Genomic DNA, 20,112 nt, shown 5'->3' with positions numbered 1-20,112 from the left:
ACTAAGTGATTTTTTTTTTAATCGTGTGTCACTGATTTTTTTTTCTCCTTATGAATTATTTCCTTATTTTGGCAGTTTCGGCTCTCCATACAAAACCAAATCTGGAGAATCTTTATTTGTATGGATTATTAAATTCACTTTTCTACAGATTTGCATGCAACAGGAAATGCTTTACTCCAGTTCCTTCCTTATTGAGGGCATTTGTCATTTTAAATATAACTATTTTTTAATGTTCCCACTTCCTCTGTGTATCTTTGAGTTCCATCAGTTTGCATGAAATGCGTTTCTTTAAGTTTTAAATGAACACAAATACTGCATCTGATGATTGTTTTACTTTCTCAGACTGTACAAAAAAAAAAAACCTACGCCTCTTTGGTAGGCAGCAAATTATCTAAAATCAAGAAGACATTGTAATTTCAATCATGTGTCTGTATTTCTTCTGCACAATGTTCACTGTAAAGAACCAACAGAAACATTAAACACGACGATGTCTTAAGTTGGAAACAAGAAGCAGGGTTTTATTTTCCAAAGCTCACAAAGGAATCCACTCACTTCAATGCAAGTGATCCCCTTTGACAGCATTCAGTCAAGGAATAAATACACAAAATCAAACAGGTATTCCTCACGGACGAGGTTCGGCGCGGTCCTACTGGTTCATCTGAGCTATGAGCTCCTCCATCTCTGGACGGCCCTTGAACCGAGCTTGGTAATCGGCTTCGGTGTGCTGAGAAGAAACCAGGGAGGGGAGATCATCACGGACATGTTAAAACACTTAAAATAATGACAAGACCATCGTCCTGTTTTAATTTAGTTTCCAACAGACATTTAGACAGATTTTGGCTGATTTTAATGCAGATTTGTGTCGGTTGAACCTGAGGGCTTTCTGATGAACAGATGTTTAAAATGAAGATAATCATAGATAATAAAGAATAAATTCAGTTTTTCAAGTCTGTCTTGAAACAACAGCCCACATGCACAGAGAGACGGCTGAAAGATCTCCTCCTAATGCAAGAGCCAAAATCCACACGCTAATGTGAGGAGCTGTTGGTGCTACGGTATATTTTCGAACCCAGCTTCCAACTTTGTGGCTACAGTTTGATGAAGAGTTTCCTGTTTACAGTGGCTCTGGATTCTGCACTCTGAGGTACATTCTCTGTTACACTATTTAAGACGTGAATTTGCAGGATTTCCAAAAATATTTAGATGAAAGCACGTGAGAAAGGATCGTGTCCTGATGCTGCTGCAGAGCTGCTCACTCACCTCCTTCACAGACAGTTGAACTCCCTCTGGCTGATTGTGCAAAAGAACTTCCATGAAAACGGGACACAATGCGGCGCTCAGAGAGTTCATCTGGACAATCACAGAAATAACGGTTCAGTGGGCAGATCTGAAAAACTCATTCAGCGATCGAGGTGAAAGGAGGCCGAAAGCAGGTAAGTGTTACCTGGACGACTCGCTCATGAGTCTTCAGGACGGAGTCGACGAACAACTTGGTGCCTTTCTCTTGCATCAGCATCACCTCTGTGCTTTTGGTGGGCATAGCATAGCTGCAAGTGAAGAACAGCAGAATAAACAGGAGTCATTTCCTGATCAAAGCTTCTGTTCTTCCGTGCTGTGTGTGTTTGATTCAGCTTTGTATATGGAAGTATGTTAACGGATGACTTGATGTATGTAGTTTAACACACATGCTGCGCTGTAGCATCAGCCCTTTGGCCAAATGACTAACTGAAATTGTTTTTAATAAATAAATGTCTTTCTTGTCGCCTGCTTTCTTCCATGTAAACTAACCAATTCCATAACTGAGCAACACCTCCAGTCCGCCCGTTACGTTAAGCCTTTCGAAATCCGCTCACCTCTCTGCCACTCTGATGCCGAGCCGATTGCAGAGGTGGTGGATGTACTGGGCGTAGTGCTCCACCACTGTCATGTCATAACCCGACACCATCACATTCAGAGTCCCGTACTCTGTGTCCGTCGCTGGGATGATCGGTTTCATCTGGTGTCTGTCTCTCTTTTTCTTTGGCTATTAAGGAAGAAAAAAAACACGAGAATTAATCAAATTTTCGACCTGCAAGACAACATTGGATGTAGTTTGCCACGCGGTCCAGCAGAGGGCCTGACCTGGAGAACTGTCAGTGAACTGAGCTGCTAAAGAAACGCACTCTTCAGCCTGTGGACGATCGAGTGTTGAGTCGATTTTTGGGATGAGGCGGCATCATCACCATCGAGAAATAAAATGAGACAATCTCATTGATCTATATTCCTAAAATAACCACAAACACATCCCTTTATGTTTATGCTTGGCTTGTTTATACCCAAACAAACAGAACTGGCACAGTTTCAACTCTCACTCTAATAAGTGATTGTATTGTTTTTTTGTGGTTTCAGAGTCTTACCGCTTCTTTAGGCACAAGATGTCTCCACCTGCCGATCCCGTGGGTTGGCATGCTTTTATATTGTCTGTCACTTGCAGAAGCTGTGGATGAAGAGGAAATTGTCCATTTAAATACACATCTCGGTATGCGTAAGATGAATTTAAAGTTTATCTGACAGCGGTTACACACAAACGCACTATGTTACATGCATCTGTATTCAGTCATCTTTAAATGCTTACCCCAAGCAGGATGCCGGAGGGATGGTGTGGCCCTTTAAATACAACAGTAGAAGCATTAGAAAGAGAGAATTGATTCCGGTTTAGCACAAGTTTACTTTCTTAGTGTTTTTCCATCTTTTATGTAACATTACACTCAATAAGTGAATCGCTGAAATCTGGAAATGAGGCGACATCACTAAAAAGAATTCAGACGGGCAGGAAGAAAATGGACGCCAATGTTAACATAATTGTCAAAGTGTCCACTCATCCATCACAGCTTACAGACCTATTTTGACCCTCCCTACCTACCGTAGGTGTGCACACAGTTTCCATCTTAAGCAGCGAGGTATGAATAGATTTCAGGTGCTCTCACCTTCTGTTTTACTGCCAAAGAAAGTGGTTTGGCTCATCTGGCTTATCGTTTGACAACCTGTCTGATCATCCCACAGCACATTTCCTGCCCTGTTTCAGCGACGTCTACCATGTCAGCACTTAAATGTTTTCAGAAATAACAAGAAAAAACGCCAAAACTGTCAAAAGGACACCCAAGTCATGATAAACCTTTCAGGTTTTAGATAAGAAAAGTGCACCTTTTACCCGACAGATCTTTGGTTGTTGCGCTGAAGGATTACAATGATCACACCTTTATAATACAGAATAAAAAATGAAACACAAAGACTTACCGGCATAATGTAAGCGCTTGATTTAACACTGACGCCTGCTGTGTGACGGACACCTGCAACTGGACAGAGCACAACAACATCAGCCTCCATATTTACAGCATGAATCACTCAATACAGAGCTAAAACACAGTGAAGCTACTCTGTACGGCTGTTCAAACCTGAAAACCTCAACTGAAAGTTATCTTTCTGAAACAGAGCAACGTGGGAAGTTTGACTGGGAACAACCATCAGCCACACTCCTCAGTGCTAATAAACTGAGTATCTTTAAAACAAACAGGTCGTCTTGACATTTTTTCACTACTTTCTGGCTTTTTAAACACCAAACAGCTAATCAAGTAGTGGAGAAAATAATGACTGATTATTCGCAGATGAAGGGAAGCGTTAGCTGCAGCCCTGCTCTCCAGCGCGGTGGCTAGCTAGCTGCTTTCCTGTGGTTAGCATCGGATTTTGGCCATTTTTCTCGCAAACATACACAGACAAAGCAGAAATAACGTCCAATACAGACTCAACCTTGATTTAAAGTAACTTTAGCTGAAGGTAAGTTGTTGTCGCAGCAGCAGCGCTACAAACAGTCGGTGGCGTTGATACACTCGCTGCTGTTTGACCTCTGTGAAGAAACTAAACGTTTAGCGGAAGAAACCCAAAGTTACCTTTCGAAAAACAGGACTCATGGCTCGCCCTCTTCCTCTGTGGTTCACGGGAAACACACACTGGACGTTGCGGTGTGATTCGACGGGTCAGCTACATGTAGGGAAAACAAACATTAAAAACACACGCACTGAGGTCTGTAGCGAGCGACACCGGAAGTACTCACCGGAAATCAGTCCGTCCTCTTTCGTGTCCGTGGAACGAACACGCCACAACAAACTTTCCGGGACCAGATGCACGTTCAGGGTTTCTTCCCTTTTCTATTCCAGCGGGACGTGATGATGTATTTCTTATGTGTTTTGTATTTCTGTGTGTTAAAATGTAAAGAATGTGAATGAAAACTGAGAAACTGTTAAATGAGACTGCTGTTCACCCAACAACGTGTCCTACGACACCCAAAAATGACAAGTTTCTGTATTGTTTAATGAAATGACAAATCTCCTCTGAAGTTAAATCAGGTGCGCTCTTTCATATCGCCAAAGGACGACTACACAGCCGCGCTCATTTCAACAGGCTTTATTACTCTGTATTAATGTTTCAGTTTGGCACCTCATAAAATCACTCGTATCAAAATAAAAATCGTCTTTTAACATTCAAATATCTCAGGCCAAACGTAGCATTTTCTGTAGTAAAGTGCAAAAGTCCTCATCACCTGAAACTGATATTTTGAGAATAATGTGCATAGGAACATTTGACTTTTTTTTTTTTTTTTTAACAATGCATTAACTACTTTTAAAGCACAACTATGGAAAGCAAATTCATCCTGTAGCCTTATGTTACTAACACATAGCATTTCATTTTAGAACAGCATGCCCAGCATCCATGCACACGCACATCCTTACTCTTTGGCTTGCAATGCTGTAGCTCTAGCATGACTGAAACAATAACAGCAACGCTCGCAGGACTCATTCAAGGTGATTGTTGCTGGCCTTGCGTGTTCGTTCTCCTTCAGGTCAAATACGTTGCCAAAATGGTTGCGTGTTTGCAAGTATACTGATCAAAAGGCTTTCTACGGTGACGGAAAACTGGGAAACTTTTCAAACATTTCCTCATCTATGCTTGGAAAACTTCAGAGAAATCCTTTCAGACGCTCTTTCTTTACCTGCTGTATCAAAAATTCACATGAAGGTGAAAGTTCCCAAAACAAATTCAATCAAATCTGTCAACACTGTTCTGGCTTTTTGCAAAATGTTTAGCAAAGTGTTAGAAAATCCGGCACAGTCGAAGACATGCAGGGTTGTTTTTGTTGATGAATTCAGTCTGAAGTGCCACGTTCTACCACTGTACATTCACAATCGTGTGCGTGTACGTATGCAGCAAACGTCTTCTACTTATAAAGCACCTTAATGAAGTTTAGCAGTGTGCAACGCGGGTTAAGCATAAGATTCACATTGGCAGAGTCTCAGTGCATCGTTAGCTTTGAATCCAGCTGGATCAAAGCTCGGTTATCATCCAGTGCGTCCTCTCAGAATATTGCAGGAGGGCTTGAGGCAAAACGTGGCAGCTGTTCGAGTCCGTAACTGTACGAGAGACATTCAAAGAGAAGATGAGCGCGACGCGAAAACAGATGTCACGACACCTGCTGCGCTCACCCGCAGATTAAGGTTCAATCCCAAATATGTAAAAATAGATGTATACAAATAAAGTCCTCGGTTACACCCCTCTGTCTTCCTCGTCCTCCTCTTCTCCATCCTCGTCCTCGTCATCCTCGTCCTCCTCCTCCTCTTCCTCCTCCTCCTCCGGGCTGTACAGATCATCAGCCAGCTCGCTCTGGTCATGCCCTTCATCCTCGTCGTCATCCTCGTCGTCGTCGTCCTCATCTTCCTCGTCCCCCTCGCTCCTTACTTCCTCCACGCTGCTGTCGTCGAGGTCTTCTTCGTAGTTGTAGTCCTCCTCCGCAGCCTCTTCCTCATTGTCCTCCTGCTCCTCCTCCTCAAGATCTGAAGGATGACCTGACGGGGGACAGAATGAAAACATGTGATATTCACCATGAAACAATTCATGAAGGTGACATTTAAACTGTGTTGCAGAAGTGCTGATGGCGTTTCCATTATTTTGTCAACCCCTATTTACGTCATTTCAACAGAAGCACCTCTCTGTGTGATGATACAACACAAAAGCACCACAAGCTGCAAACACAAGCTGAATCGAGGGCCGTACCGAACAATTCAAAGCTCCAACGTTTCATTCAAAACGTCGACCTTCGAGTTGTCAATCAACATGTGAATTCTGTGCAAAATAATTAACGACAACTGGAGAAAGCTATCGAGGAAGTCAGCAGTGTGGAAGCAAAAACTGACCTTCATCACCTTCACAAAGGCAGGATTTAGTGCAGGACTGTGTCGTTAGCTTAGCTAGGTGTATCCAAAAAACTGACAACTGACTGTGCGCAACACGTTGAGTAACACGCTAAAGGCTCAGGAAACAAACAGCTGCAGCCGGTCACAGCTCAGGGAGCAGACAGCATTTAGGACGACGTGACATCAGAATAATTAATGAATGAAAAGTGTTTACAGAGAGAGCTGATGGCAGGAAGGATGTGACACGGCAGCTCCTCCAGGAAATTTCTCATCTCTCCTTCCATCATCACGCCGACGACGTCCGTCTCCATGTCCACATATTCTGGGTAGAACATGCTTTTTCTGAGCTTCCTGTAGCACCTGAAACACACACACACACACAGATACACTTTTTTCACCTCAGGCTGTGGGCAACTTTAAACACACACTGTTTTCTGACATTTTGCAGATAAAACGATGAATCAATCAAGAATCAGCAGCTTAATCCAAAATGAACTTGCTAGTTGCAGCCCTGAATTAAATATAAGAACAGAACTTACTGTTTTCCTGTTGTCTTGTATGCCTGAAAAAGGTACAAAAACACGTCAGGACACACAAACCAGACTTCCATTAAAAACAACACAAGCTTTTGTGATATACTTCTACAAAAATAGATCTGCCATAGGTTTTGTCTTCTCATGCTTTCCAGAAGCAGCTGGACTTTTTGTGGTTCTAGAAGTTTCTCCTCTCATCCAGGAGGCTTCTTCGGTCCTGACGGGGACTCACCTCGATGAAGCGGAAAGGGTCGTTCTCCTGCATGAGGCTCTCGATGCCGCAGCGGACCTCCTGCAGACGGGCCTGGTCCTGGCAGATCCTGGAGATGTTCTTCTGAATGGTCGGCCCGTTGGTGTCGCAGTGAGTGCGCGTGCATTCCCGCAGCCTGGTGACGAAGCCGGGCACTTTGGCCTGGATCTCCTCGCCCAGCCTGATCAGGCTCTGCTCAGAGTCCTCCAGAAACCTCTGGACGAGGGAAGAGATGAGGAGGAAACGCAGCGAGCGTGAGCAGTGGATCGACAGGAAGCTAACAGGCAACTGGTTCGATTATTAATCACTGAATTTGCTGCTTTTCTGATCTTATGACGTCCCTTTGGGCGATGGACATTTTTCATTATTCTCTAATGTTTCATAAACCAAATAATTAGTGATTAGTCAAGAAAATAATTGCAAGTTGCAATCCTAATTCACATTCATATACTGAATGTGGCTTAAATAATAACACTAACAAGTAACAATAATACTAATAATAAACTTTATTTTTATAGCATCTCTCATACAGGAATTGCAGCTGAAAGAGCGTCACAAGAAAGAAATCACAGGTACATGTTGGCATAGGTTAAAGTAAAATAAAGTGATAAGAGGATGACAAAGCGTAAAAGTAATAAAATCGAAGTAAAAATAGAGTTGAATGAGGATGAAAAAAGGATAAAGCATCAAATCACGGCATAAAGTAATGAAACACAGGTAAAAATAGATCACATGGAATGCATAAAATCAAGTAAAACACAACATTTTAGAAGGCAAACCTTTCAGACCTGTATCAGGAAGGCTAAAGGGATGTTTTTAGCGTCCCTTTAGCCTAGTCCCTTTAAGATATTCAGCAAGCTGCTGAGCCGTGTAGTGTCATACCACCACAATAAATTAACAACATATGAAAAACTAGTCAGTGTTCGCTGTCACTAACACTGAAGGCGTGTGCCGTCTTACCTTATTCTGCCTCTCCTTCTCCTTCTGCTCCTGCAGCTTCCTCTCCGCCTTGCTGTACTTCCTCTCCACCCTGTACAGCTGCTTATCCAGCGTGGCCTGGTGAACATGAGGATTTGTATATGATTATTATTGTTTTTCAATGCACACAAAAATAATTATCGCTGTATATAAATGTTAAATAAATCCACATATATAAAAAAATCAAGGTTCACGCATGTTTTCCTGATGCACAAATATTCCTTTTATGTATAAATCCTCAAATACGTTCGAGAATCCTTTTGTGTGCATTCATTAATACTGAGATTGATCTGAAAGGAGACTTCTTATTGGTCAGTTCTGTCTGATGCAACATGACGCATTCAACAGGTTTCTGGACTGAATATCCACAGCAATGAACTGGAAGCCTCTCAGGCCCACACACCGGAGAATGAAAGCACAGGAAGTGGGTTTAACTCTCCTATAGAACAACCACAAAGTCATGTGACTCTCATGCACTCATTTACACACACACACGCACGCACGCACGCACGCACGCACACACACACACACAACTGGCAGTGTCCATTCATAAGGATTCCAGACTCATCACAAGACTTTGTGTGAGCCAAACAATCAAATCAAAAGGTGGTAAAAATAAAGGGAGCAAGCCACAAAACACAGAGCGACACACAGCCGTCGCACACATCCACATGCCTTCCAGCGCAGGTGATGGACCGACAGAGGACAGCAGCGAAAAGGTGGAGAAGTTCTGCACACCGTAGCTCCCTCGAATGCAACGTTACATACATTACAAAACAGAGCTCCTACACATTTGATCCTGAATACAACGCTCTTACTGTAAATGTAATCATTCTGTGATTACAGGGATTATGTGGGATGTAAGTAAGGGTGAAATATCCGTCCTTTACATTCAATGGGAGTGAAAAAGAGCTATTCCAAAACTGCATTTTCCATAATGCTGAAAATAAACCATCACGATGATGAAAAGCGTACCTTGAAATCTTTCATTGTGTTTTTCAGGGTCTTGATTGTGTGTCCCAGGTGTCCTCCTTCGATGGTGCAGGCGTTGCACACACACACTTTGTCATCCATGCAGTAATATCTGGAGGTGCACACCGAACAAACACAGGAAAGAAGGAATTTAATGACCGATCACAGGAACCCAAATAAAAACTGTGGCATTGAAAGAAGACTTTCACTCCAAGATGAACCGCCATGAGCGCACATGCCTCCCACCTGTATATCTCATCATGATCTGGGCACTTCCTCTTCCTGAAGTCGATCATGGGTTCTGTCAGCGGGTGCTCGCGGAACGCTGGCAGTTCCAGATGTGGCTTTACGTGCTCCTGGCACATGGACACCTCGCACTTCAGGCACGTTTTGACCGCAAAAATGGACGCAGCAGCGGCAGCTTCCTGCTGGTCTGCATCTTCCTGAGAAACAGAAGCAGCGGAGGACCCGTCCGTGGCGGCGCTGGTGTCTGATGCCTCGGCGGCGAATGGAGGGCAGTAGTCACATGGGACGGCAAACGCACAGCTGACTTGCTGCGCTGCCAGAGATGATGACACCAGTTGGCTGGATTTTGAGGCCGTGGCAGCCGCGGCGGTAGCTCTGCACCGGCGACGGTAGTCATCAGAAATATTGGCGAGTTTGAAGTTCTTCTGAAAGTTGATGCTACACCGGTGGCTGTCGCGACACTCCGGGCAGCGGAAGCGACTTCGCTCCGCCTGCCGCTTTAGGCGGTCCAGGCACGTGCTGCAGAAGTTGTGGCCGCATGGGAGCAAGTAGGGGTCGCGGTACAAGTCCAGGCACACCGGGCAGGTGAGCTCGTCCTGCAGGACGCTGGACTTCTCTGACTGGGCCGCGGCCATGTCAGCATCCAAGCTGTGAGGTCAGAGGGTGAGCCGGAGACGGGCGGAGGTGGTGAGGACAGGACACAAGACAATGAAAGGTGGAAACAGGCAAGAAAAAGGTGGAGGTGGTGAGAAAAGGGTGTAGGAGAGGCAGAAAAGGGTGGAGAGGCTGCAGGTTTCCTGATGCAGAACTTCACGTAAGGTCGCTGAAACAAGTCAAAAAGATTGGTCAACTAGCTGATAACAGACAGACTAATTATTTAGGGAATTTATTAAGTAATAATTCTGAACATTCACTGGATTCATTCGTCAGATGTGAGGATTTGCCTCCTGGTTTCTAATTGAACAAGGAATTCGAGGAACATTGTGATGGGCATTTCTCACTATTTGACATTTTATGGTCACAAATCACTGATTATCATTTTCATTATCAATTAATGTGAAATTTCAAGTCATTTTTCAAGCACAAAAGCCAAACATTCGCTGGTGTCTCAAACCTGAAGGTTTTGGCTTTTCTCTCATACATCATGACAAGCCACATATCCTTTAAATCAAGCAACCTGAACGCATCACTTTGGGAAAGTATTAGTGGCATTTTTTACTATTTTGGGCTTTTTGTACGCAAATTAATTAATTTGAAAAGTAATCAGCAAAATGGTTGGTAATGAAATCAACTGTTGCTGCAGATCTAAACGTGATGAGGCCTTTAGTAACCTGACTCATCTCAACCTTTTAGTGAGCACTTCATCACTTCCTCCTTCCTGTGTTTGCTTCAATGATGGAGAAAAACGAAAGTAAAACACGCTGGAGCTTCAGGCCTGGTGACAAACAGCCTCGATTGTTTGAAGGCGGTGACCTGAAGATCACCTGGAAATCTGCCAGCCTGCTGCCGTGTTGTTTACACGGGACAAAAGGTGCCGTCCCAGTTAGTCAGCACTGGTTTCCAGTCCTCCACCTGTCAGGCTGAGACAACACGGGCCTACACAGCTGCTCTGACAGCTTTCCCTTCATTGAAACCATCACTGTTTATTTAGCATGTTCCTCCTCATAACAGCACTGACAGTAGATTAAACGGTCAGTCAACAATTAGCTAACTTGCCTCCCTATTAGCTTCCGTAATCTCTCCGGTTGAGTTGCTGGGACAGTGATGAGCGACAGCATAATACGACAGACGGACACAGGCTGTTGACGCTACTTACCTCTATAATGTAGATACTTGTAAGCTGACTTGTTACGAAGCTGAAACACTTATTTCCAGAGCTGTTGAAGCTGTGCGTGTCACACACGATGAGGCTAACGTCTCAAATCTCGCAGCCGCGGTGCACCTGCCGTGCCGGGGCTAACATGTTAACGTTACGACCGTTAGCTCTGCTTTTTTCCCCTTTTCTTGTTCCCACAACGTCCGCAAACACTCCAGTTTGTTTCAGGAGTCCGGGAAAATATTCCAGTCGTCGGGTATTTACTTTGTCATCTGGAGTTTTCGGTATTTAACACGAAAAGAAGAAGCGACACACACCTGCGCGACGGACAAACGGACGGCTGTGCTGAGACTCGGCAGGTTGATGCGGGGAAAATGCTGCTTTCAGGGGTACTCGGAATTTCTTGTTCTCCGTACACGCTTGACCGCTGTTCAACTCTCTACTGCTCGGAGGGCGGTGTTACGCGACTGTTGTCACATTTTCTACTTTTGGAAAATGTTTAAAATTAATTTCGGTCAGTCTTTAACAGTGAAAGAAGTATTCAGTTCCATTACGATGGCCCTGGATGAAAAACGTGCAGAAATTGGTAAAATTTTCTATTTTTTTAATTTAAATAATTTAATTTTAAGCAGTATGAAATTAATCCATTAATAAAGTCTTGCATAAAAAATTATACTTAAGTAAAAGTACAGAAGTATGCACACTAAGAGTACTGTGTCCCTGATATATTATTATAGCATTATTAGATAATTAATTAGATAAGTTAATTCTGATGCAATAATGTGTGGTAGCATTTTGAAGCTGGTCCAGGTGGAGCTAGTTTTATCTGCTTTATATGCAGTTAGCTGGTTTAATTCAGTGGTTGTCATCCAGGTCAGGGTTATCCAACACAATTGGATTTGTTTAATAGACTTGAGCATTTTCTCAAATACTTGTGTGTAGGGATGTTGCCACATTGAATATTCACAGGCCTTACGGTTATATGCTTAAAATGTAATTATTTAATTTAAGTTATGTGACGTAACAGCAATGCATGCAGCTGCAGAACATCTGGAAACAAATGTTATAGCAATTTACCGGACATGCCAACTCAGGTTTAATATTTCCGGCAGCATATGAAGGCAGAAAACATCAGTACACCATCTAACATCCTGTCAGTGCACTTCAGCTGTAGATAACCTCTTCAGAAACTTACATAGAAAACAACTAAACCAGTTTCAAGTTTCATTTTATTAACTGCAGACATTATTTTCAATGATATTTTCACAACATGTTCACTGATTAATTGTTTTATGTTCGGATAATACAGGAATACATTCAAATAACAGGACGACAACCCACAGCACATAAAATATCATAAAACTCCACCACCTATTTATGTTCATATGTAAGTGCACTGTGTTGAAAATGTACATTTTAGGGAATAAATGCTGTTCCGATCATTGTTTTTTCATCATAAAAATCACAAAAACCAAAGCCACATGGTTAAGAATGTAAATGTAAACTTATTTTGAAAATAAAAATGTTTTATATAGTTATTCGCCCTCACAAAAACTGAAAATGCAGAATGATTTAATGAATACATCTTGTGGGAAATAGATTTGAAGATACCACCGCTACCATCTATCACAGCCTCGAAAGTGAACATACAGTTGAATTTTCTGACACAGGTGACCTCGATCATTTAGATTCTACTGTGCTTTGTATCATACATACATACATACATACATACATATGAGTCATACAGTGTAAAAGCTAGCACACTAGCATTGGGGCTCCCAGTGTTGGTGTGCCGGTCACTCAGCATCTCTGGTCCAGACTGGGTTGGATGGAGCCTACTGACTGGAGATCCCCTGATTTTACATCTAGCTCTATCATTGGTTTTGAAAAGTCAAATTATGTTATGTAATGCTGTCAAGCTATTGTTTTGCGCATCGACAGTCCGAAAGTGTCCAGAGCTGTGAGGAAAGACGACAGGACCTTTAATGGTGAAGCCGAGATAGAAGCGCACTGGGCTCGGCATTCCCTCAGGTTTAGCCTCTGTTGTAGCCGTTATTTTCGTACCTCCAACGCAAACTGACACTTCCTGTTCTTCATGATCCTGGTCCATGGGAGGGTGGCTTAACTCTACCTGGACGGGGAGAAGGATATCTTGGATTTCTGGGACTTGCCACACTTGTCCTTTGATCCACATTTCACTGATTTGCCTCTCTTTCAAAATTCTTTCATGTGTTGTAACAGCTTCCTCAGCATGCACCATTTTCTCCAGGATTGCATCCAACCTTGACTTGTGAATCCATTTGCTCAGTCCAGAGCCCTTTCCCAGAAAAAACAGAGGCAAAAGGTACCGGCCTCTGAGGTACTTGGCGTGCTTAGCTCTTCCAAACGCATTCTTCATGAATGTGACTTGCTGTTGCAGGTCAGGGTCAAACACGAGCTCAACAGATAGCTGTGCAGTCTCTCCTCTTGTTTCTTGTTCCTCATCCATGTCCTCATTTTCCCAGGTTGTGTCTTCTGACCCATCGTCCTCTGCAGCCTGTTGTTCCATTTCTTCATCATCATCCTCTTGTGCTGTCTGTGGCTGCTCCTCAGGCCAAAACAACAGCAGAACCAAGAGGTAAAACTCAGGGCTTCTACGCCCCACTTCTGCACCCAAGAATCTGTGTATTATTGTTTGGAGTTCTCTCACTGGTGTGGCCTGAGGAGAGTTAGGTATCTTGTTGCTCAAGATAATGTTGGAGAGGATGTATCTCTCAGCAGCATCGACATCATCAACATTCGCCTCTTTCAAAGAATCTCGGATTGTCTCTAAATCAGACGCCGTTTCTTCAGCCTCCTCAAATCCAGCACGTCTTCCCTTGGACATGAAAAGGCCATGATTCAGATAATCTAGAAGGCCTGGAAAGCTGGTGGATTCAGACGCTGTTTCTGCTGTGTAGTGTTTGTAACAATGTACAATGTCTTCCCAGAAGTAATGTGGCTCCAAGGTTGCTTTGTCAGGCTTGGAGTAAGTCAGATACCATTCAAAAAAGTCAAACTTGGCTTTAACTTCCCTTTCTAAGCTTTTGATGAAATTCCTGTGTTCCTGTGAAGGAAAAGCCTTGAGTTTCTCAAAGGCTATCTTCGCCACTTGAATAAAGCCAAAATGGCCTCGGTTGTTGAAGCTGTCTGAAATGCTTTTGGTACCAGCTGTGTTGTCCATTTCTGGACCCTCTTCTCTTTCAGCTTTCCCCTGCACATCGTTAAATGCTTCGATGGACATTCTTGTCATGTTTGAAATAGCCTTCGGTTGCGTGGCTTGCTTCAAACGGCTCTTATAGACCTGCCCAAGAGTGTCAGCCACATACGAGTTGTTTGGAGCTCGTTCAATGGCTTTCTTTGCCCATTTTTCAGCTCGTTGGGAGTTGAGTTCGCGCCACCCACGGTACCTCGTGTGATAGAGACGTGCAATGGTTTGGAGGAAAATGGGGTTGTTTCTAAATTTATATGATGCAGTTTTCAAGACAGAGACAGCATTGTAAAAATTCTCGTGCGTCAATATATGATGAATCAACCGTGAGAACTTCTTTTTACTGCTTTGTCCCAAATCTCTCTTCGTCAGTAAATCTTTGATGAACTTGATTATATGTGGTTGCGCCTGATGTCCACAAAGTGTCATAAATTTCTTCACTGTAGAACTCCTGGAAACCCCTAAATCAGCTCGTAGTTGCACAGTTCTCTGTGCAACCACTGGATGAATCACGACTACATGTTCAGGGTTGGAACTGGATACGTTGATAAAATCGGTAAAAGGCTCCATTCTTTCTTCAAAGGGGGGGCCTCCATGGATGGGATCAGGTGGTCCAAGAATCTGTAGACACTCTGGCATCAGGAGGTAGGACCCAGGGATGTATGCGTTCAGCAGCGTCAAAAAAGAGAACAGCTGCGTGTTGGCGGACGTTGGGTTTTGTCTCACATACTCTGAAACATTTTCAAAAAGGTGGTGATGCATATCAGTGAATTCCTCTGCCGTCCACTCCTCTCCACGGGTTTCAGACTCCATGCTCTATGACGGTACGCTTAGGCTTCAAGATGAAATGAAGGTGTTGTCTTTCCTCTTTGGATCTGTTCCAAAAAGGTAATCCAACAACATTTAAATACCTGAAGACATGATAACAACAAAGCCTATGTTAAGGATTAGTTTTAAAATATTAAATAATGTATAGATTCTATTATTGTTGTGCATTATACTGTATAATATTTCATCGGTGCAGCTTTCTAATAAGGCATCCTTTGTTTAGAGTTTTTGTAGTATGGCTCTATGGATGGTTGTGGCAGTCAGTTGGTCAGTCCACCACTTTGATCCAGATGGAAATACCTCACAAGTATTTTAGGAATTGCCATGAAATTGTTTTGCAGATGCACTCATGGTTCCCAGAGGATGAATCTTAATTACTTTCATGATCCCCTGATTTTTCATCTAGTGCCATCATCAGGTCAAAATTTCACTTTTCCCAGTATTTTGGTTTATGCCATACCTGCAAAATTAGATTTAGATTCAGATTTATTTGTCCTTCTGCAAGGAAAATTGTTTCCACCTTCTGTACAACCTCGGAGTACACAAATACATCAGACTGGAGAGGAAATGTTAAATTTGACAGATGCATATGTGAAAGCATAAAGCATTATTAAATTATTTGATTAACATTATTAAAGTTAGTAACAACTTATGACTCATCAGAAAGTGGCACCCTTTAAGATCTCTTATACTTACTGAATTTAATGTTGTTTCACCTGATGACAAAACACATATCACAAAACACTTAAAACAAAAGGCTCTATCCACAAATTCTTACCAAATATTGCACAAATCATATTTGTTCTACTATACATAATAAAAGCACATTTACTTTTAAATAAGAAACAATAAAAAAAAAAATCTAATCTTGTTACCTGTTTGGGTTCCAGCAGGTGTGTGGATGACTAAACAGCCTGAGGATGTTATTTATAAGCAGTTTTAAGCCACGCCTTCTGCATTGTGTGCATTCTTGTACAGTGACTAAAGCATTCATCTCCCTGGTAATCCAGCATTATTATGACCGCAGATGTACTGTTGTTTATGCGAGTAACAACACCTTGAACAGCTCAGGCTTGAAAGACGAGATGCCACCTGAATTTCCAGTTACATTTCTGAAGAAATGAAAACAAAATCCCTGCACAACTTAACAGTTCTGATTTCCTCTAAATGTCTTTGTAGCTACTCGGTAAGCCTGCATTACTTCGTGTTGAACCTTTCAATCAAAATAAAACAGCTTCACTGTTAAGTTGTAGCATTTATTATGAAATATTTACACTGAATTTCCATTAAAAAAAAAGTCATTGTCATCTTGTAGTGTATTTCAAACAATGAGAATTAGCAGGCTTTTTTTGACACGATCTCAGCCTCTGAGGCCCCCCATAGATATTCAGGTCACATTTTCTCTAAATCTAAGAAGACGAAAACAGGCAATAGCATATTTTCTTTCAGTCAGATGATTGTCAAAGCATATGTGCTACATGTACATACTGTTAAATATTAAAGCTGTTCTAATCAATGGATTAACAATGCATTAAACCAAATAGTCACATGTGAAGTAAATTGCAATTATCAAGGCTGGAGAAGATGAAAGCATGAATCAATAGTGGAAGATCAGTATGAGACAGCATACGTCTGAATTTTGCTATATTTCTTAGCTGAAGAAAAAGGGACTGAACAAGCTTACATGTTGGTCTAAAGTCATACACTCATCAACAATGAAACCAAGATTCTTAGCGGTAGATTTGATTTTTGTGCAAAATGGGCCAATAAACTGATCAACTGCGGAGGAAAAATCCTCTGGATCAATTAAAGGAATTTCCAAACTTGCAGACATCCATCCTTTGGTGACAGGTTAGCAATCATGGAGTCAGTATCAATATTATCACGTATGAGCAATAGATTAAATCACTTTATGTGCCATTGTGACTCTACCCTACCACCAAATGACAGACAGGCTAAGCTAGCGATTAGCTACATATGGAGCAATGAGCAGCTAAAGAGACTCTGGAGTAGGTGGAGACCAAAATCAGTGCTAAAAGAAGCAGAAACTTGACTCCAAATTAATGCTAGCATTGACCCGTCGCCGCTGGATGTGTAAATAATCTGCATTTTGATAAATTCACCAAATGCTCTTCACAATGTGGTAACATAAGGTCAATGTCACTTATTCCAGTTTTTTACTGTGGCCTCCAAGTGGCCAAAGTCTAGTGGAGTCTAGAGGACACACAAAGATTTTAATTTAATCTCCAAATAATCTATATGCTTAACACAAAGCCGCTTCACCGTGCAGGTGTCCTTGAATGGTTTCTGTATTCAAGAACCTGCATCAAAAATAAAAGAAAGGATGATTCAGTTAATTGATGGTCGTCAGAGTGCATGTGATGAAAGACATGTTGAAAGTGCGGTTTCGTGGGTGTGGTTTGTTGCATCACTGCTCTCCAGACCTCAGATCAGCTTATGGGCATGTTGTTTTGGTTCCATTGTCCTGTTTGCCGTGGAAGGTTTGCTCTTTTTTGATCGTGAGCCAGCGGGTTTTGACATCAGTCATGCCTCGTTCTTCCAGCTGTGCCTGAATCTGAAAGCAGATTGCAGATGCAAAAGTTTCAAACTATTGATCAGCTTTTCTTTGTACTGACTCTTTTTCTCTGTGTGTTTGTGTCTCTCACCTGCTTCAGCAGCGAATCACTCTGTGCAGGAAGACTCAGATTTACCCCAGAGCTTAGTCTCAGTTTTATCACAGTTCTCTTCACTTTCTGCTCTAAAACAGGTCCCAAAACAAAAAGAGTCATTTGAAGAGTTCATTTTAACACTACATATGTAGTGCATCACAATGGTCAACATAGTAAAGGTCCAATATTTTGGGAAATCCATTTTTTGGTTAAGCCTGGCCAGAGTCAGCTGCTAGCTTGGTACCATGTTCAGCTAGCTTATCTTAGCATACAGATGCAAAACCACAGCTGTCATTTTTACACTTGCGCTTCTATCTGGATGAAGCAAACAAGATATTGTGTGCTAATAAGAGATTGAAGAGAGTGTTTTCAGCTTTGGACAGAACCAAGCTAGCTGTTCTGGCCAGTTTTCAGTGTCTATGCTAAGCTACATGAACTCAGGGTTGCCAACTCTGACACATGCTTTCACCTTCAGTCTCAAAGTCTCACACCACCCAAACATTTCCCACATCAAATGCAGAGACAGAGATGAACAGGCGAACATATAGTCATGGTTAAACCAAGCAAACGGTGGTTATGTACTGTAACCACAGACTCTATGAGTATAAGCTCCTAATAGCCTGTGTGAGTGGCCTGATGATGCTTATTGTGTTGTCTTTTCTCGTGTTTCTCGTCACTGGATCACAGATGTCAATCGCTGACCGCTGATTTTAGTCCTAAGAGGCTCTAACATTGTTTAAAATACATGAAAGTATGTCTACTCTTTTTTTCAGCCAACAGTAAGTTTAATATAATGTGAATAACTTAAATGATCAAAATTGGTGATAAATTCAAACTTAATTCCAGACTTGTGGAGTGTCATATAATGTGATTCGGCATTTCTTGTACAACTGCTGCTAAAGCACATAATCTGTTTACTCAAAAATAATAAGGGTTCATGTCCTGCATTTCCCAGAATGCCTCTGGACCAACCCTTACAACAGGTGTGAACTTGATGTGTTGGAAATGAATTTCTGATAAATTCATCATTGAATAACTCACCGCCTTGACAGACAAAAGGATAGCGGTTGCTACATGTAAGGTCATCCCATTGGTACTGCAGGGCATCTCTCATCGCAACACAGTTCTCAGCACCCAGCGTATTATCCGGGCTATCTTTAAACCAGTTTCTGAAAGAGCCACTGCCTCTGTTTGACCACGTCCAGGCCTCTCTGATCAGCCCAATCCAGATGGTGTGGCCGTTGCCTTGCACACGTACTTCTTTATTCTGCGTCGTAGTTTTCACACTGACCAGGTCGATGTGATGCTTTCTGCAGTGGGTCTGAGCGTCTCGCCAAGACAGAAGCTCCGTATTTAGGATGTACTGTTCGTTCCCCATGCTGTCACCTGGAAGAAAACATTTGATTCATACAGTACAAATCAATCCATCATCATCATCCATCTCTCTGTGACAGAGTTCTTTGAAGCTGTTCAGGATTGCTGAGGTCACGTCTCTATTTTTGTCACAATCACAAACACATGGTGGGTGTTCGATAGGCTGATTCTAGTATTTTTGGACTGAACATGTTTGACCACTTATAGGCAAACCAACAAATGAATAAATAAGGATTGTGGACTGTGGAGAAGGCTTTAAAAAGGGCTTTGGGTGATACATTATCATCATAATGGTGTTATTTACTGAGATTTTTAATTCTCCCCAGAGGATGAACCTGAGCCCTTTTTGGACACTTTTAATCCTTTTCAGACTAAAATCTAAAGTCTGTAAGTGGCTAGATTTCACAGTCTAAGCAGATTTTATCCATTGCTCATATTAACGCTCCCAAGAGGACAAACCCTATGAATTTAACGAAGCTATTGTCTCTCCTGTTGCACCGAACTACTGCATCTCTTTGTTTAGCTTTTGTATTGTCCCTAACTCAACAAAAACAGTTTGGTCATCAAATGCAACCGTCAGCAAGTAGATTCAAAAGTACTCTGAAAAGAATAGTACCAATTACTGCTCTTACTTACGTTCAAAGCAAAGAGATGCCCTCAGTTCACTACATTGTTCGGCGAACCAATACCCATTTGGCTTCATCAGCACACAGTCGCCGTAGAACTTGGCCACATCCCAGTCGAAAACCGTAACTTCCCCGATGCCCTCAGACCACACCCACCACTCAGTCCTTCTTTTCTGCAGGCCGATCCAGAAGCGGCTCACAGCAGCATTGCCCATGGTCTCCCGCACTTTCCTGTCCTGCGTCATGCTGTCTATAGTCGCCAGGTCGTCGTAGTGCAATCTGCAGTAGCTCTGGGCTTCACTCCATGTTTTAGCGATGTTCACAAAGCTGTACAGTGGCCCTGTGGAGCAAAACAGAATTAAAACAA

The 20,112-nt window shown here is 42.4% G+C and overlaps 2 protein-coding genes across 3 annotated transcripts; both read right to left on the bottom strand.

Annotated features, from left to right (window-relative positions):
• Positions 1–493: 493 nt before the first annotated feature.
• On the bottom strand, positions 494–4,103 carry mrpl48 (mitochondrial ribosomal protein L48). Its single transcript, XM_070993161.1, has 8 exons — positions 3,927–4,103; positions 3,277–3,335; positions 2,615–2,646; positions 2,397–2,476; positions 1,854–2,023; positions 1,445–1,547; positions 1,261–1,350; positions 494–724 (listed from the first exon to the last, which is right to left on the bottom strand). The coding sequence occupies exons 1-8, from the start codon at positions 3,945–3,947 to the stop codon at positions 647–649; spliced, it is 633 nt and encodes a 210-aa protein (XP_070849262.1). The 5' UTR covers positions 3,948–4,103; the 3' UTR covers positions 494–646.
• Positions 4,104–4,424: 321 nt separating this feature from the next.
• LOC139351680 (E3 ubiquitin/ISG15 ligase TRIM25) lies at positions 4,425–11,414 on the bottom strand. 2 transcript variants are annotated; one of them, XM_070993672.1, is made up of 8 exons: positions 11,020–11,414; positions 9,204–10,026; positions 8,961–9,069; positions 7,968–8,063; positions 6,990–7,223; positions 6,764–6,786; positions 6,439–6,584; positions 4,425–5,876 (listed from the first exon to the last, which is right to left on the bottom strand). In XM_070993672.1, exons 2-8 carry the CDS (start codon positions 9,836–9,838, stop codon positions 5,578–5,580), a joined length of 1,542 nt encoding a protein of 513 aa, XP_070849773.1. In that variant the 5' UTR covers positions 9,839–10,026; positions 11,020–11,414; the 3' UTR covers positions 4,425–5,577. The 2 variants fall into 2 exon arrangements, with proteins under 2 accessions (XP_070849773.1, XP_070849774.1); XM_070993673.1 differs by having other exon boundaries at positions 9,204–9,851.
• Positions 11,415–20,112: the final 8,698 nt, after the last annotated feature.

This window comes from Chaetodon trifascialis, chromosome 23 (assembly GCF_039877785.1).
Source record: "Chaetodon trifascialis isolate fChaTrf1 chromosome 23, fChaTrf1.hap1, whole genome shotgun sequence".
In the NCBI taxonomy this organism is placed as follows: Eukaryota; Metazoa; Chordata; class Actinopteri; order Chaetodontiformes; family Chaetodontidae; genus Chaetodon; species Chaetodon trifascialis.
This window is presented reverse-complemented; position numbering and strand designations above follow the sequence as displayed.

Bases quoted from the DNA above. Each gene is read 5' to 3' on its own strand.
- mrpl48 (XM_070993161.1), bottom strand. From the start codon at position 3,947: ATGAGTCCTGTTTTTCGAAAG. The intron at 3,336-3,926 runs GTAACTTTGGGT...TGCTCTGTCCAG, and splicing joins TGAGTCCTGTTTTTCGAAAG to TTGCAGGTGTCCGTCACACA. The intron at 1,548-1,853 runs GTGAGCGGATTT...CTTCACTTGCAG, and splicing joins GGCATCAGAGTGGCAGAGAG to CTATGCTATGCCCACCAAAA.
- LOC139351680 (XM_070993672.1), bottom strand. From the start codon at position 9,838: ATGGCCGCGGCCCAGTCAGAGAAGTCCAGCGTCCTGCAGGACGAGCTC. The intron at 8,064-8,960 runs GTACGCTTTTCA...CATGTTCACCAG, and splicing joins ACACAATGAAAGATTTCAAG to GCCACGCTGGATAAGCAGCT. The intron at 6,787-6,989 runs GTGAGTCCCCGT...TACCTTTTTCAG, and splicing joins ACCCTTTCCGCTTCATCGAG to GCATACAAGACAACAGGAAA.